The following is a 17,885-nucleotide window of genomic DNA, read 5'->3' as shown; positions in this document are numbered from 1 at the left end:
TGTCTGGTATTATGAGAATTTTTCTGCCCAGCTCAATAAAGTCAACCCTCCTAACTGGTCTAAGGTTCTAGAGCTGCCAGGATCTCTAAAAGAAGCAATTTTTATCAGATCCTTTAAGTTTGAGTAGATGAAACTAGGTACAGATAGATCTTAGGTGAAAAGGATCCTGTAATCAACCAAATCGTTGGGGATCTGGTTGGAAGATCAAAACTCTGGGGGATGCCAGCCAAAGCTCAGCCCTGTTCCCCACCGACCCCCAATGGACCTCCACCCCCAGCATAATGCCTGCAGTGACACCACGAGTACACCAGCTTCTGAAGAGGACTTTCCTCCTTTCTTGCTGCAGACTTCTGTGTTAGCTCAACTTTCCATATGGAACCAGTGGCCCTCGGTAGTTAGCCATTTCTCATCAAATTAGGAAAAGAACTTTGAGGGCAGCTCCTGAACTTTTGTTTTCAAACAGTCTGGCTAACCGGCATTCCACAAAGATTGCCCTTGGCTTGGCAGCGATGCCAAAGGCATCCTCTGACTCAGCTGTGATTCGGCCCCGCTGGCCACGTTTGTGCTCCCGTTGCGATGTCCGCATCTGTGTCATGGTTGTCTGGACAAGCTGTCTCCTGGGTAAGGGGGCAAATCTGGTTTGAGGAAACATGCCAGCTGGTCTGTGGCCACCATGAGGAGACAACGCCTGGAGGCAGCAAGTTATCGTGCCTGCTCTCCCAGTCTACAGATCCGGCAGTTATCCTTACGAACACTGAGTTCCAAGGGTTTGGTAAGTTTTACTGTATACAGTCTGACTATACAGGACATGAAGTGAGGCTTCTCCTAGTTTCTGCTAAGACCTCAGTGCCAAGAACAATGGGCGCCAAGTACCTCTATTTTCTAAAGACTGGTGCTAGACCATCTGTGTTGAATGCACTGCTTTGTGGCAGACTTGGCGTCTAAGCCAGCTCTACGAGATTTAGATCACTTCACACCTCCAGCCTGTATATATGAGGCCAAGGAGGGACCAGAGAGATTGGAGACAGAGTTTCTTCCTAGAGAGTTGTCACGGAGCTGCGCTGTCATGTGTTTCCTTTTGACCTCCCAAGGGAACAAGAGGGGACCACTTCCCCTTTCCTACCCTGATCCAAGGGAAAGGGCTTAGGGGAACCACTTGCAGAGAGGGCAGGGGATGGAAACTACCCTCTAACCTCATCCCCACCCACACTTGCAGAAGTTTCTGTGTCCTGCGATTGCATTGGGCCTTGAGAGGAGGGTGGCAGGGTTATTGGGAGAACTTAGTCAGTGATGACCGGAATCTGTCGGGTACAGAGGCTGCGTACAGCACGAGGCTGTAGGGACTCGTGGAGGCAGAAGGGAGAGAAAGGGTTTTGCTGCCAGTGAGCTGTACTTCCAGAGACTGATGGGACAAAGACCTGAGTTTTCCCCAAGCCTAAGTGGGCAAGTCAGGAGGTAGCTGGGCTAGAGGACCGTAGGCATGGTGGTACCCCAACAGAAAGGGGCAGTGGGGTGTGCCTCCTAACAGGCCCTTGGGGGGATTCTTAGATAGCCAGTCAGGGCACACCCCTGTCACTAGTCAGGAGAGGAATGACCAGCATTTGGCCACCTACAGTGTGAAGAGCATCGACTCCAGATTAAACAGCACTGGTCACATCCAGCCTGTTGTCCTCTTCCCTTCCATTTCTGTTCCCCCCATCCTCCCTCCCCAACCCTAGAGGAGCTAGACACAGCACAGTGAAGGAGGAAGAGGAAGAAAAAGCAAAGGGAAGAAGTATGAAGAAACAAAGCCCAGTCCCTTCTCTCTCCTGCTGCTCTGTGCTCTGGTCTGGGGGAGGATTTGAACTGGCTGAGAAATTGGAGTTTTGCCTTGACGAACTTAATCCTCAAAAACGAGGCTGCTTGTTAATACCTGAAAGTGCCTGGAAAGCCAGGGTAAAGTCATCCAAGGACAGAGAGAGGAGACCCAGCAGAGAGTGCACAAAGGCAAAAGTAAGAAAATTAATAAAGTTACTTCTCTACTGAGTGCTTCTGCAATGAACCAAATGGATCAATGCTGAGAACGAATGAATGGGTGCGGTTAAGATGATGCTTGAACTCAATCTGAACCAAAATGAGAAAAGTGTCATGAGTTACAGAAAGATGCTCCATCCATCTCATAGTCTTTGATGTAATAAAACAACTCTGACCTTATTTTACATTTTGAAACCTTGTTCAGCTCCTACAGTGGCACCATATGTAGATCTGATTTTTAAAATCTCACCAAGGAAACAGATTTCCCTCATTATCTTTCTAGCAATATCTTCCTTTTGCTAAGGCAGGTGAGAAGCAGAAATAATCTGAGCTGTCAGTAGGTTATCCCCTGAAAGATTTTGTTTCATTTGATAAAATATTAACAAAGGGAAAAAGTCCATATGTGATGCATCAGAATTGAGTAGGATGGATAGAGATTGTCGTTCTAAGTGAAGTAAGCCAGAAAGAGGAAGAAAAATACCATATGATATCACTCATATGTGGAATCTAAAAAAAGAAAAAAGACACTAATGAACTCATCTACAAAACAGAAACAGACTCACAGACATAGTAAACAGTCTTATGGTTACCAGTCTTATGGTTACCAGTCTTAAGGGGTGAGAAGGGATAAACTGGGAGTTCAAGATTTGCAAATATTAACTACTATGCATAAAAAAGATAAATAAGTTTCTACTGTATACCACAGGGAACTATATTCAATATCTTGTAGTAACCTATAATGAAAAAGAATATGAAAAGGAATGTATGTATGTATATGTATGACTGAAATATTATGCTGTACACCAGAAGTTGACACAGCATTGTAAATGGACTATACCTCAATTAAGAAAAAAAAAAAGAACAGAATTGAGTAGGAAAAAGGAAGACAATATCCCATCCCTTCCAGTATTCCAAAGATGCCCCGCCATAATCTTACTACATTATTTTAGTCATTTCCACCATTAGATAAGAATTTGGAGACAAAGGGCTCATCTGAAAAATCTGACTCACTGTTTGGGGCAGTTAAAACCACCCAGCCAAACGAAGGAAAACATATATTCACATCATATTTTTCAGATATTACATTCGCTATTTCCCTTTTCTACACCGCAGAGGCCAGAGGCCCCAGGGAAGACTTTCTCCAACCCTCTCGGCAGCTCTGAAGTTTCTGAGCAGGCACACAGCATCCCTCGGCCCTGCTCTTTGCTTCTCCAGTTTTCACCCAAAAGCAAAGGCATCAGCTGCTTCAAGGATACAAACGGACAGGGGATGTGTTTACATAGAGCAAAATCTGCTTCTGTGGGCAGACATCTGAACCACTGAATCTTTACTTTGCCACCCAAATTAATGGAGCTTAGGGAAAATCAATACACCCATAGAAGGCAAGTGTAATAAGGAAGGTAACCTCTCTCTTGTTTAGAGCATGAGGATTTCCCCCTGAAGAGTGATCCTGGTCAAATCTTTGAGTCATATGAGCAGAGAGCTTTTCAAATAAAACATTTTAGAGTATTTAGAAGTCATCTTTTTTAGCCCTATCCTCTGAAGGGGTAAGTCTTACATAACTTACATAGGAGTCTGGGCATGAGGAGTATGAGTGAGTGTGTGTGTGTGTGTGTGCGTGTGCGTGTGCGTGTGCGTGTGCGTGTGCGTGTGTGTGTGTGTGTGTGTGTGTGTGTGTGTGTTGGCTAAGGACTGCACAAATAATCACTCCATAAGTTGAAGAGAGGTTGAAGTGAAATAGAGAAGGGTTGGGAGAAGGCAGTGGAATGTGGGCATCCAGGCTTCCTGCAGGTCATAAGCAGAAACATAACCTAGGATTTAGGGCATCCTCTGCCACCAGCATACACCCCAGCATTCTCAAAGACTCCCCAAAGGTCAAACAACCCGTACACTCTCATGCCTGCCACCTCTGCATATGCTGCACTTATTTTCTCCTTATCCGTCTTGCCAAATTCCTGCTCTGATATTACTTCCTGCAGAAAGCATTCCCTGAACTCCCAACGCCTAGGCAGTCTTTCACTTTTCTGTGGTCTGTATCACTTATTTCATTCCCCTATTAATCACACATCACTGTGCATGTTTACATAGCATTTCAGTATTTGAATATTTTGAGAAATACCATTGTATACATTAACACAGAACTATATTAAAGGCACTGAGAAGTCCTGAAATAAAGGAATCTGTTTAGTTTTCTTTTGTTCAGGGCTTCCCCAATTTATTTGATCAGAAGAAGGGCTATATTTGTATGAAGATTATTATACTCAAGTACTGGTATTCCTGGGAACAGCACTTTGGAAGAGTTCGTTCCTATGATCTCTTTGAGGTTGGTGACTGTTTTTGTACCACCAGGATATGCAAGAATACCTGACGTATAAAGAGTGCTTAGTATGTGTTTGTTGAATGAATGAATGAGTGATCCATGAAGGAGCCTCATTCAGCTGTTTAGACTCTGACCAGGGTGACTACAGAATCTGGTGGATTGCTGGAAGGGAGGTAAAATTCTCCCTAGATTCCCTCCCTTCAGGCACAGGGGCACCCACTTCTTTAGGCCTTGGTATTGACATCAGGGAACTAAGCAGTGCAGGTAGGCAAAGCTGCCTGCCTTTGGGGGCAGGTTTTAGAATAGCCAAGGAAAAAGAGGAAAGATAGGAAAAATTGAGAGAAGATGGGGTGGGGAGAGGGAGTGGAGAGGAGAGAGGCGAGTGCCTATGGCAGGGGTGACGCACCGGCTACCACCAAGTCACAGTGTTCCTCGGGATGGTCACATCATCATACTTATCTCTGGGTGCGGATGTTAGAAAATCTCCTGGTCAAGATATTAGAAAAGCCAGGTCCTCTTTTTCTCATTCCTCAGTCCCTTTACTCCTCCTTTTTCTTTTTCTAATTCCAAATGCAGTATGTTTATATATTCTCAGGAGGGATCCAAAGCGTTTTTGAAATAGATCTCACTGGGTGGTAAATTTGGAGATTTTGATGTATAAATTTGATGTATAGCATTAGGTAAAGAGAGAAGAATAAAATATTAGAACTCAAAGGCATCTTAGGGAATACGGAATTCAAATTCTTCATTTGGAAACAGGCCAATAAAGAGCCTGAGAAGTTAAGGGATTACCCAAAGCCTTGCAGGGCATTTGGTCCTATTCAAAATGTCCATGGAGATATTAGGTCCACACCAAAGGTCCTTGATATTTGGTTCTGTCCAAAACCATCTGGCATGGACCAAATATGCTTATGGATGTTTCGGAGAGGACTAAATTTCAAAGATCTTAAGGCATGGATCAAATGTCTAGACAAGACCAAATGTCTGCTAATCACCCACAGTAATACAGTGCTCTGATGAGTGGGTCTGGAGCACAAGCCTTCTGACTCCTAGCCTGATTCTCCTTCTCTGTCCCTTGTTGATGCAAATATGGTCAGAATGTTCTGTGGTCACAAATGAGATTGAGGAAGAACTAGGGGTGATATGTTCTTTAAAGGATGGATTACACTCATGCAACATAGTCAAATGGATGATTTGACACTAGTCCGCAGGTGTGTTCTCTCTCAAGACATATGTGTTCTCCCAGACAGCTAGTCCTCACCATCACTGAGAATGAAAAGTGATGCATTGAACAAACAGTCATTAGATTATGACATTGCTTACCCAGAGGATCTGACTTTGGAACTAATTTTTAAGTGATTTGGGAAAAGTTCTCTGACACTTCCCCATACTTAAGCTTGTACCTCTGTGATAAGGACACAAAGGGTTATTGCAATTTTAATGATTAGTCTTTCAAGATTTTCTCTCCTCTTTGCACTAGGATTTTAAGATATGATAGAAAACAGTCTCAAAATCAGCCTATTTCCATAAATTAAGAAAATGTCATCTGGCATTTCATTTTGAAACCCCCAACACATTGTTAGTTGTTTTATTCATTTAAACAAAGGTTTGAAGAGGGAGTAACATTATACTGTTTTGACTTAACCCAATTGTCAATTAAAATACCTATACAGATACATGGGTTAATCTGTCATGGCAGGTTATCATCCACTCAACACATTAACACTCATTTTAAGTGTGGGTCCCACAGTGGCCCCAAGTGGAGGGTTGTGTGTCTTTAGGATCAAAATATGGATATATATGTAGAAACTCAAATCTTTTGTCATTCTCCAAAAGCGCTAAACCTTACTTTGAAAAGAAGGAAAACTTTTTTGTCTTTCTTCCAATCTCAATTCCATATGTAAGTGACTACAGATGCACCTGGGGCATTTTTTGTTCTCTTGTTCTACGTTTCAATCCTCCATCCACTGAGATATTCCCCATCTGGTTAATCAAGCTAAAACATTGCTGCGATTGCATCTCTCTTCTCAAAGACCTCCAATGGCCTCCCATGGTCAGTAGAATAAAGTTAAGATCTCTTTCCTGGCATTCAAGGCCTTTTAGAATTTTCCCTTCTCACTGCTTTCTCAGTCGCATCTCTCCCTCAGCTACCCCTCGCAATTATCACCATGTTTTGTTGCTCCTGCCGTCTCTTACCTCTGTCTGTCAAAATCATGCCCAACCTCCAAATATACTTGATTTCTCTCATCATGTTTTCAGAGGATCCAAGCAGGATCCCTCTTGTCTGAATATCCAGCACATTTTTTTTTCTTTTTTCTTATTTTTGGGTAGGGAGCACTTTTAAAACACTCAGCACATACTACTTTGTCTTACATCCCTTTGTGGTAGACATCTTTTTCTCTTTCTCGAATGTATGTTCCTTGAAACTGGGCAGGAGCTATTGTCATTTTAATTGCCATTTTTCCAGTCATACCTAATACAGGGTCAAATGAACAAAAATGCTAGATCCAAAGTTGGCTTTGTCTTAAACAGGTAAGTCATGAGAGAATCCAACCTTTCTTCTATACAGTTACTTATAAACATTTTGCTCTATGAAACCTGAATATGTTGAAAAAGAAAAGGAACATACAAAACAAAAGTTTGCAAAGCAGAAGTTAGATAACTGGGTCTGACCTAAAGATGTGTTTTCTTGGTCTATTCACCAACTTAAAAAATTGGGGGAAATTTCACAGAAAACCTCTGCCTTCCTGATTATTCTCAGAAAATCGAAAGATCTGGCCCCCTGGACTTACAATCTCACATGGCAGCAATTAACTGAAGCTGAGTATTCTTTGTACACGGTCTGGGCTCTCTAGTTTGCCACAGTCCTCACCCAGCTGACATGTCACTCTCTTTATACCATCTGCTTGACTCCTTTAGGAAACTGAATGTGAGACCCTGGATATAAAGGAGACAGGACAGGACCAAAGAGAACAATCAGGACAGGATAAAGACTGCCCAGAGCCAAGATAAGCTGCAGGATGGACACTTAAAAAAAAGTTGGAGACATGGTTAAAAAATATTCATATGAAGAGAAACTACAGTGAATGAGGAATGAAGTAAAGAACATAAAAAGTTGTCATGTTTTCAGGCAACTGAGGGGACACACCATCAGCAGCAGCAATTTATTGGGACTGAGCAGATCACCTCAATATCCACATGGCAAAGGACTGAAAGGGGAAAAGCTACTGTTTGCCGCAGGACCAACATTCCTATTCTGTTCTTGATGGAAAGCTAGTCACCAGAATCTTCTCATAAGTCAACAAGAACTTAGAATTGAGGACGAGAATGTCTTGCAATCGTGGGGAGACCTAGGCTTTTATGCTCTCAACCAACGTCCAGGTGAGAGCTGCCATAAACCACTGGGGAGCAAGCCCTCACCCTCGTCCCCCTTCTGTGAGACTTCCTCCTCCACGTCCACTTCTCACTGACAACCTCTCCTCTCCGTTTCCCCTGCAGAGCAGCAGCCCACTTGGTCGCTAGGGGGCCCTGTTAGACACCACATGCAGGACTCATGGTTGGTATTGGCTCACCTCCCCACCCCTTGGGAGGTTTGGAAGGACTTGTTCCCATCATTCAATCTATTTTCAATGAAAAGAAACCTAGAGTTATTCCAGCCTTGTCTTTAGAAATAAGAAGTATTGAACAACAAACACAGGGAAGTAAAGCATAATATGGAAATGGCAAAACAGCAAGACGAGGTCACAAGTGAAGAGAAGCCTTAAACATTAACATGTATAAGATAGATAAACAAGGACCTACTGTATAGCACAGGGAACTATATTCAACTTCTTGTAGTGAGCTGTAATGGACAAGAATCTGAAAATATACATGTCTTTGTGGATATGTACAACTGAATTGCTTTGCTGTACACCTGAAACTAACATTGTAAATCAACTACACTTCAATAAAAAATAAGGACTAAAAAAAAAAAAAAAGCAAAGCCTTTAACTAGGTGGCCTTCTCCTGAGTTATAGAGCTCACGTCTGCAGCTGTCGCTAGCTCATGGCTTACTCTTCCCTCCTCTTCCACCAGGTTCTTGGTCCCGACTCACCCTCCTCTCTCTCCCTCCTTCTCTGTGGACAGAGGCACAGTCAGGCCAAAGCAGGGGAAATGGCTCAAACAGTTATCCTGGAAAAGGGACTCCACTTGTCCCCAGCTCACCCAGTTCACTCTTGAAGGTGTGATCCTGCGGGAGAACGGAATGGGAGTTCCGAATATTTCCTCCTCCAACAAACCAGTTCACGTTGGGGTTCCAGCGGTTCACAAAGCCACAGAGATGATTTTCTTCAAAGTCACATTCTGGCAGAAGAGGAATGAAAAGACACTTCGCAGAGATGCAGTTATGCCTGTGTACACCCAGACCCACTGCAGTGTGCTCTTAGATATTCAGATATGTTTCTCACTCCCTTTGACCACTGGGACCTTCGTACCAGGACCCCTGGACGATGTTGGTCAAGAAGAGAGATCCTGTATAGAAGAGTGACTATAATCCATCATTGCTTCTTTGGATTGTGGCCCTTCCTCTCACTAGCCATGTGGTTTGCAGTATGACTCTCTTAGCCTCCATTTCCTTATATGTGAAATGGGCAGAACACCCCCTCCCCCGCATGGGGCTGTTGTAAGTGTGGACAGACGCCCGCACAGTGCCAGGCACAGGGTTAGTGCCTCGTGTATCAGCCAACTCTGTTTCAAAGCACTGTTGAGAGCTGTGCTCTTAGCTCCAGAAATTTTATCCACCACCTTTCTGGTAGCACAGTCCCCCATCCCTTTCTCCCTTGATGGCAGACTAGATACTAGCTAAAGGCTAAGGGGCATGTTTTTAGACACTAAAATCCTCTACTTTTCTTATAAGCAAGAACCCAGTCAGAATAGTTGGCACAGGAATATCTTAGGCCAGGGGTCCTTCTGCAGCTACTAAGTGGGAAAAAAAGAGACAACAAGGAGACTTCCTTCCCCTTTTCAGTAGCATTGCCATGTTTGCACAGATAAATTGTTCCCAGTCAACAGACTCCTTTAGTGGGAACAAGAAACTCATAAGCCAGTTCCTCCACTGATGTCCATAATGACCAATTGAAAATGTGAAGGATGATTGTGTTGGTCATCTCCATATCCACCCACCTTTTCCCACCCTGCTCCATCCTCCAGAGGTTGCCCTGTATGGACTTGTATGGGCTTCCCACTGAATTTGACCAATGGAAAGTAGAAGGAGAACGAGTTGGGGGTGTTTATTCCTCCAGCTCCCTCCCTGCCAGGTTGCCGCGAGTTGGCTGTGTCCCTTTATTGAGGGACCACACAGCTACTGTCCCCAGGTTCTGGAAACCCCTCCTCCCTTGCCCCTGCAGACCTAAAGATGTTGATGGTTCCTGAGTCATCACTCTGACTAGTGCTGGATTACTACTCTATCTTTGGCTGGTTTCCTTCACCTGCCCACACCTTTGCAGTCCCTTTAGTGAGTTTTTCTCAAACTACTCAGGTTGAATGTACTCTGTTTTCACTTTCCTGCCAGGATTCCGACTGTTAGAGTTATCACTGTGCTTTTGCATTAGCAAGCATTGAACATTTTTAAGGTTTTCATTTCCAACTTTTCCACTCAGCATTCGCCAACCATTGCCCAATATTTGGTGCCAAAGGCTGCCGCAGAGTAAAATAAAAAGCCAGTTATTTCTCAATGTGCCAGACACTATTCCGAGCACTTTAAATGTATTAATTTATTTAATACTCAAACAACCCCATGAGGTATGTACTATTATTAACCTCATTTTACAGAGGAGGAAACAAGAGAAGCAAAGATAGTGCACAGAAAGAAAGGTGACGTGAGAGTGAGATCACCCAGGTCAACAGGATAAAAGTATCAACACTCAAGGAGAGTGTGTAGCTCAGTGATAGAGCATGTGCTTGGCATGCATGAAGTCCTGGGTTCAATTCTCAGCACCTCCATTAAGAAAAATAAAACTTAAAAAACAATAATCTTTCATCAATCAATCAATCAATCAGCACTCTTTTTGTTTTTCAAACAAACAAGAAGTCATCAAATAATTTGAAGAAAGGAAATGAACATTTTTGAGTGCCCAGGACTGTGACAATCACCTCCATATCCATGATCTTTTAGTACTCACAACAATCCTATAAGGGAAGTATTTTATCCCCATTTTGCAAGTGAGAGGCTGCGGGGCGCAGCGTGTGGACCGAGCCAGCAGGTGGCGCTCCACCAGGTGTGTCGGACTCAAGTCTGTGGTGTGTCCGAGACCCAAGCAGCCAGCACTAAGATGCTGCAGGGAGGCTCAAGGAAGGAGACACAGTCTAAACTCATTGTATCTGCAGAAAATGGTCACAATTCCAGTCTGTTTTCTTTCACTTCCATTAGCATCATCACTGGCAGGTCAAACAAGAGAAGCGAGACTCGGAATTAGCAAAGGCTCTTTTTTGCTTAGAATCCTCTGTGACTCCCCTTTCTTTTCCTCTCCAGAGCCATTCAGCCTCCAAGTACTGTCAGTGCTGAAAAATCTGTCAAATCTACCACCTTTTTTCCTACCCCACTGCCAACCCCAATTTTATTTTATTTTATTTTGGGGTTGGGGTGGGGAAGTAATTAGGTTTATTTATTTACTTCCTTATTTTTTAATGGAGGTACTGAGGATTGAACCCAGGATCCCCTGCATGCTAGGAATGCACTCTACTACTGTGCTATACCTTCCCAACTGCTGACCTCAATTTTAGACCCTAGTTATGTTGCCTCGGTAAGGTCACAATCACATCCTAGTGGGGTTTTCTATCTCTTACATATTTTCAACTCATTTTCCATGTGGCCACCGGATTCATCATCTGAAAATGCAGCTGCAGGCATCTTCCCCGCTGACTGACTTTTAGCGCCTCCCAACCACAGAATTCAGGAATCCGAGCTCCACAGCTGGGATCTAGACTCTTTCGTGTAATGGAGTCCCTTAGCAGCCCTGATTCTCACTTCAAACACTACTCAGCCTCTTGCCTTTGCCGGGACCGCTCTGTGCTTTCTCCCCACTGAGGTCCATCCAGACAGTGCTTTCCTTCCTGCCCTGCTCCTCCACCTGCCAGAATTCTACTCTTTGAAACTCTGGCTCAAATGTTTCTCCTGTATCAGTCCTGTCCGACTTCCTCCCCTCCTCCCTGCATCTCCACAGCAAGCCTTGTCCTTCTCCAGCAGAACTGATCGTATATAGAAACAGCTTCAGCAGGAGACAAATAGAAGGTGAGTGTCTTCTCTGTACGCCTCTCAGAAGCTGGCACATCACAGGCTGCTAACCAACCCTGTTCAAGTGGAATCTAAGTGACAATGTGATTACCAAGAAGGAGCAATGGTGTGTAAGAGAGAAATGGAGCAAAGTGGGGAAAGGAGGTAACACAGAAGCAATACGATGCCCGCTTTTCTGGCAAATGCTACAAAAAGCTGAATTTGCAGCAAACTGGACATTGTTTGTATTAGAATATGTTGAGGTTAAGGCGGCAACTCAGGTGACAGTTACTGCACCTACTTTTTTTTCATTAACCCAGCCAGGCCAGGCAAACTCTAAGGGGCCTTCCTATGCTCAAGACTGAAAAACTACAAATGACATTCAAATGAACAAAATTCAAAATTCATTAAGCAGTGTAGTTTATAAACTACTCTGCCTTTAGGATTGATTCAATTCCCTCTGGCAACAGTAGATTTTCAGAAAAGCTTCACGTTCTGCCACAATGAAAAAGAAACCCACTCACCAATACAGTAGCCAGTTGTCATCTTGATTTCAAAGAGTGCAATGCTGGCTGTATTTCCCTGTCCAAGCACACCTTCTATTAAAATCTGCACAACACATGTGGAGAAGAGAGTCAGACTTCAAAACACCCCATGTCCTTGTTCAGTGTTTCAGTTACAGTCAGGAGCTCTTCAGCAAATCAAGGCAAAATGAGATTGTCTGTCTCAGCTAATTGCTATTAGATGGTGGACTTTATTAAAAGAAGGCATGTGTGTGTATGTGCATGCATGTATACAAAGGCATACACATCTTCTCAGAACTTTGAGGTGAGCAAGGTGTCCTCTTTCAATATATTTTCATTTTTTTATTATAGTTAATGTTTTGTTCAAAATTTATAGCAAACAAACCATTAGGAAGATAACGTAAGCACATGCTACACACAAATTAGGAGGATGAAACAAAATTGTAAGAAATGAAAATGTTCCCTAAAGCTTACTGGAAAATAAATTTCCATTGAAGAGGTTGGTTTGAGCCCCATTTAGGTTCTTACAGAAGTCCCACTTAAATAGACAGAAAACATGGTTACCAGTGGGGAGAGGGGAGAGTGGAGAGAGAAAATGGGAGTTCGGGATTTGCAGATACAAACTACTGTATATAAAATAGATAAATAACAAGGTTCTACTGTATAGCACAGGGAACTATATTCAATATCTTGTAATGGCCTATAATGAAAAGAATATGAAAAGGAATTTATATATTATTCTATGATGCATTTCCTGTAAAACATCACATCCTAACAACAGGAGATAACTAACTTCAATGGCAGAAGTTTTCATAAGATCTCAGCATAACATAAAGCCAAATAACAAGCCCTGCACCTGAATTCCACCTACTTTGAATTTCTTGGGACTGTTCTGCAAATCCAGGCTGGCTATGAGCCAGCTGTCTGAAGGTTCCTTGGCTGACCAAAGCAAGCGATCAAAGCTTTCATCTTCGTATCTCACATAGAGGTTCAGCCGGCTGGGAACTGATGGAGACCCCAAGGACGTGGTTATCTGGTAGACCAATCGGAGGCAGCTCCATTCCTCAGCCTGTAGGTCAGAACTTAGCAGCACAGCTTTCTCCCCTTGCTTGGCAAAGGAGGTGTCCACATAAATGTAATGGCCTGAAAAGAGAAAGGGACGCAGGTAAGAGATCAATCTTCTGTTCACAACACAGGAAAATATACAACTGCACTGCAGTAAATCTGAGGGCAGACACAGCCTGCAGATGCTTTTTCTTGGCCCACTGAATGTTGCCTGAACACAGGATGTCTGCTTCTGGTGAAAAATCAGCAGGTCCAGCAACACAGAGGCTACTTCCCCATGACATATGACAAAACAGTCCAGAACTGGGGAGTGTTGCCTCTTTGGAGAGTGGCATGTGGGCTCCATTTTGCCACAATCTGCACTCCTCCCTATTACCTCCTGGCATTGAAGCCAAGTGTCTGTTGCCTGTATTACCTTCTAACAGGCCCATTTAGCACATTGCACTCATCTTCCCAACCCCTATAGGCATATGAGTTTGAGAATCCGGCTAAGGGGCTTCAGACTCTGGAGGAGCAGCTTTCATCTGCTGGAGTCAGAACACCTTAGTGGGCTTCTTCCCCTTCCATAGCTACCCTTATACGTAGTGATTCCATCTGCATTCAACTTGCATCATTAGAGTAGATTAAATTGATTTGGTTCCCTCAGATCTTGGCTCTAAGGCAGAAAAAGTTCATTGTAAGCTAATTTTGAGTTAGGCATGAGACTCTTCTCCTCTAGACTCTTCCAAGACCAAATCTCATAATTCTGACAACTAAATGAGAAAGCACATGCAAACCATGGAGGACAGGGCTTGGAAATCAGTAGACACACTGGCACCAGCAGTCATCATTTCCTTCTCCTCCAGCCCCTTGTCCCCTACCTCACTCCCTCCTTCCTCCCCTTCCCTTCTGTCTTCTCCTTCCCTTTTCTTCCATCCTCCTCCCCTTTTCTTCCATTCTCCTCCCCTTTTCTTCCATACTCCTCCCTGACTCCTTTCCTTCCTCTTTCTTCACTCCTCTTCCCTTCTCCTGCCTCTCTCCCCTCATTCTCCTAATATCGACAAGGGGCGCTCTGCTGACTATATCAGGATGCAAAATGGCATTTCTATGACCAAATAAATAAATAAATAAATAAATAAATAAATAAATAAATAAATAAATAAAAATTGGTTCTAAGAACTCTCACGTGAGCCTTGCAAATCTGACTCTAGTCACTGGCCTCCTGTAACAGTGATCTGACCTGCCTGTGCGTCTTGGGGCCCCACCACCTTTCTGACCTGCACCCTCGTGCTTGCTCAGAGGTTCCCACGATCATGGCCAGCATCAAACTAGCAGTCTTCTATCATGTAACCACCCACCGACCCCTTGCATTTTGGACTAAATTCTTACTGAAAAGGCCCTAGAAGGCCTCTTTGATTTGCTTGATGTTTCTAGCCCCTCCCCCCATGCTTGTTGCACCAAAAACGGATCCTAGCCGGGATCCTGAAGCAAGTGTGGACAGGCCCACAGCAGCTCAGCTGATGACCATCCTCACAGTTAGGGCATTGTCTTCCAGAAGCCTCACTTGCTTGTGAAAGCTTTCAAGATCAAGATCTCTCTCCAGCTGGCAGTCTTCTTAACATAGCAACCACTCAGTCGGTGCAAACAGTAACTGCTTCTGGATGCCAACCCAGGCCCCCTCTATGGATAAATCTGGCCCTTGCAGAAATCACCACCAACACCATAACCTCCTACGTACAGTGAACACTCATGATGAACCAGGTGCTGTTCTAAGTGCTTCACATGCACTTACTAGCTGCAGGGCCTGTCGGGTTTTGAAACGCTAAGCTGGGGTTCTCAATGCCAGCCTTTTTTGGAAATATCACGTTGGTTCATTGTGACATGAGGGAATGTAAAAGTGCCATCCTCCTTTCCCCACTCTGCTATTCCCCCAAAAGAAGAGATTCTAAGCAGGCTGGTCGTGGGGTAGAGAGGGGATGGGAATTGGGGGAGATCCTGAGAGCACTTCAGTCCCTTTCTGAGGAAGGAGAGAGCTGATCCATGGAGAACGGAAGAGGAGAGAAACAAAGAAAGTCCCTGCTGTGTCCTATGAAGGCTCACATCGTCTGCCAACTTGGCTGGCAGGTGAGGCCCACTTCTCCCTGGGGCACCTGCCCAACTCCTCTCCCTCCTCCTTTCCCCATTCTAGATGGGAACAACTCACAACAGTGGCTCTCAGACTTGAGCCCAGAGTCACCTGGAGTGCTTGTTAAAACACAGATTGCTGGGCTCACTCCTAGAGTTTCTGATCCAGTATGTCTGGGGTGATGCTGCACTTCTAACCAGCTGCATTTCTGGAAAGTTCCAGGTGATGCTGACGCTGCTAGTCTGGGGACCACAACTGGAGGACCTCTAATTTACAATGTCTGACAGAGAAAGAGGACCGCTTCTCAGGACATTTATCATCTGTCAAAGAAAGGGCAGGCATGGAGGTAGCATATAAAGAAGCGGGGGGACAGTTTTACTTGGACGTAAAACTCAGACTCAAGTAAATGTGTGTTATAGTAGGCACAATGAGTCCATCTACTGGTGATTATCTTGATTTTTCAGCAAATGCCATAAAAAATCTTTCTTGACATAGTCTTTTACTATATCAGATTTTATTATAAGCATATGCTAATACTCTCATATTAAGAACCTTTGCGAACACACAGTATATAAAATGTATTATTTATAATACCTTGATATTATACAGTATGAAAGTCAGTGCTATTTACTGAGTGATTCTGACATCTCAGCCATAAATATGGGCTATTTCAAAACACTGGGATTTTGCATGTAAACTACAGACCTCAAAGTCACTTTGAGGTCATGCTGTGTGGACATACCTATTAGCTGCATTACAGTTCATCCAATGATTTATCCACCCAAGTGGTTTTGCATCCACTCAGCAGAACAATGCATTCTCCTAGATCAAATAACAGCACATGTGCTACCCACCTCTCCTACCACTGCCAAGCTCAAAACAGATTTGGTTAATTAATCACTACATTTTTTTCTGCCCAGCCTGGATATAGCCTCAGAATCCTTCTATATATAGTGCTCCATGTAAGCACTAGCAATCAATCTGAGTTGACAACTGAGTTGGAACTATTTGAACTATTTGTTATCCTTGCTTGTGGTCATGTTAGAGTCAAGCCAAACTAGAAGGAATGTGGTACATTTTGAAGAAGTTTTAGAAAATGAAGAAAGAATGAGGAAGATACTGATATCAGGGATGGTGCCTCTCCCTGGACTGTCACTAATAAAAATTGCTAACCTAGAACAAATTGATAACATTTTTGGTGAGTTGTTTCTTCTGACATTACTAAAAATACACATTTCGCCACTTAGAGAGTTAATGAAGTTTCCTTTGTGTATGAAAATATTTCATTTATTCCAGCCTAATGACACTGACATCTGGCATTTAATCTTGGACATAATTTACATACAATAAAACTCACCCCTTTAATGCAGTTCAGTGGCTTTTAATATACTCACAAAGTTGTGCAACCATTGTCACTATCTATTTCCAGAATCTTTTCATCACCCCAAAAGGAAATCCCATAAGGTCATTTCTCATTTTTCTCTTCCCCTACCTCTGGAAACCACGAATCTACTTTCTGTCTATGTGGACTTACCTACTCTAGAAATTTCATATGAAGGGAATTTTATAATATGTGGCCTTTTGTGACTGACTTCCTTCAATGAGCACAGTGTCTTCAAGGTTCATCATGTTGTAGCATGTATCAGAATTTCATTCTTTTTTGAGGCTGAATAATATTCTATCCTATGGATATACCACTATTATTTATCCACTCATCAGCTGGTGAACACTGGACTGTTTCCACTTTTTTGGCTAATATGACTAATGCTACTATAAACATTTGTGTACAACTTTTTATGCAGACATAAGTTTCAATTCTCATAGGTATATGCCTAGGAGTGGAATTAGGTCATATGGTAACTCTGTGTTTGACATTTTTGACGAGCTGCTGAACTGTTTTCTAAATTGGCAACAATATTTACATGTCCACTTGCAATGTAGGAGAGTTTAATTTCTCCACAAGTTCACCAACACTTGCTATTGCCCATCTTTTTTTTTTCATATACAGCCATCTTAGTAGTAGATGTTAAGTGGTATGTAATTGTGCTTTTGATTTGCATTTCTCTAATGACAAATGATGAAGAGCATTTTTTATGTGCCTATAGGTCATTTATACATCTTCCTTGGAGAAATGTCTATTTAAGTCCTTGGCCCATTTAAAAATTTTGGGTTATTTATCCTTTTATTGTTAAGTTATAAGAGATTCTATATAATCTGGATACTAGATGTTTTGGGATATATGATTTGCAAATTTTTTTTTTACTATTCTGTAGGTTGTCTTTCCACTTTCTTATGGTATTCTTTGAAGCACACAAGTTTTTCATTTTGATGAAGTCAAATTTTATATTTTTCTTTGGTTGTGTGTACTTTTAGTATCATATTTAAGAAGTCATTGTCTAATTTAAGGTCATGACAGTTTACACCTATGTTTTCTTCTAAGAGTTTTCTAGTTTTAGCTCTTACATTTAGATCTTTGATCTATTGTGAGTTAATTTTTGCTCATAAAATTGTCTTGGCACTTTTGTTGAAAATCAATTGAGCATAGACATAAGGGTTTATTTCTGAACTCTCAATTCTATTCCATAGATCTATGTTTCTCTTTATGCCACT

General features: G+C 42.8%; 1 protein-coding gene across 2 annotated transcripts in view; it reads right to left on the bottom strand.

Annotated features, from left to right (window-relative positions):
* MAMDC2 (MAM domain containing 2) overlaps positions 1 to 17,885 on the bottom strand; it is a 139,574-nt gene that overhangs the window by 63,780 nt on the left and 57,909 nt on the right. For both annotated transcript variants that reach the window (XR_838719.3, XM_010999853.3), the window contains exons 3-5: positions 12,978 to 13,249; positions 12,107 to 12,191; positions 8,537 to 8,674 (exon numbers count right to left, since the gene is read on the bottom strand). Coding sequence is in view for 1 of the 2 variants with exons in the window: in XM_010999853.3 (XP_010998155.1) it covers positions 8,537 to 8,674; positions 12,107 to 12,191; positions 12,978 to 13,249 (495 nt within the window). In the remaining variant the exon portion in view is untranslated. The remainder of the gene's footprint in view (positions 1 to 8,536; positions 8,675 to 12,106; positions 12,192 to 12,977; positions 13,250 to 17,885) is intronic.

The sequence above is a fragment of the Camelus dromedarius genome, chromosome 10 (genome assembly GCF_036321535.1).
Source record: "Camelus dromedarius isolate mCamDro1 chromosome 10, mCamDro1.pat, whole genome shotgun sequence".
NCBI classification, from domain to species: Eukaryota; Metazoa; Chordata; class Mammalia; order Artiodactyla; family Camelidae; genus Camelus; species Camelus dromedarius.
This window is presented reverse-complemented; position numbering and strand designations above follow the sequence as displayed.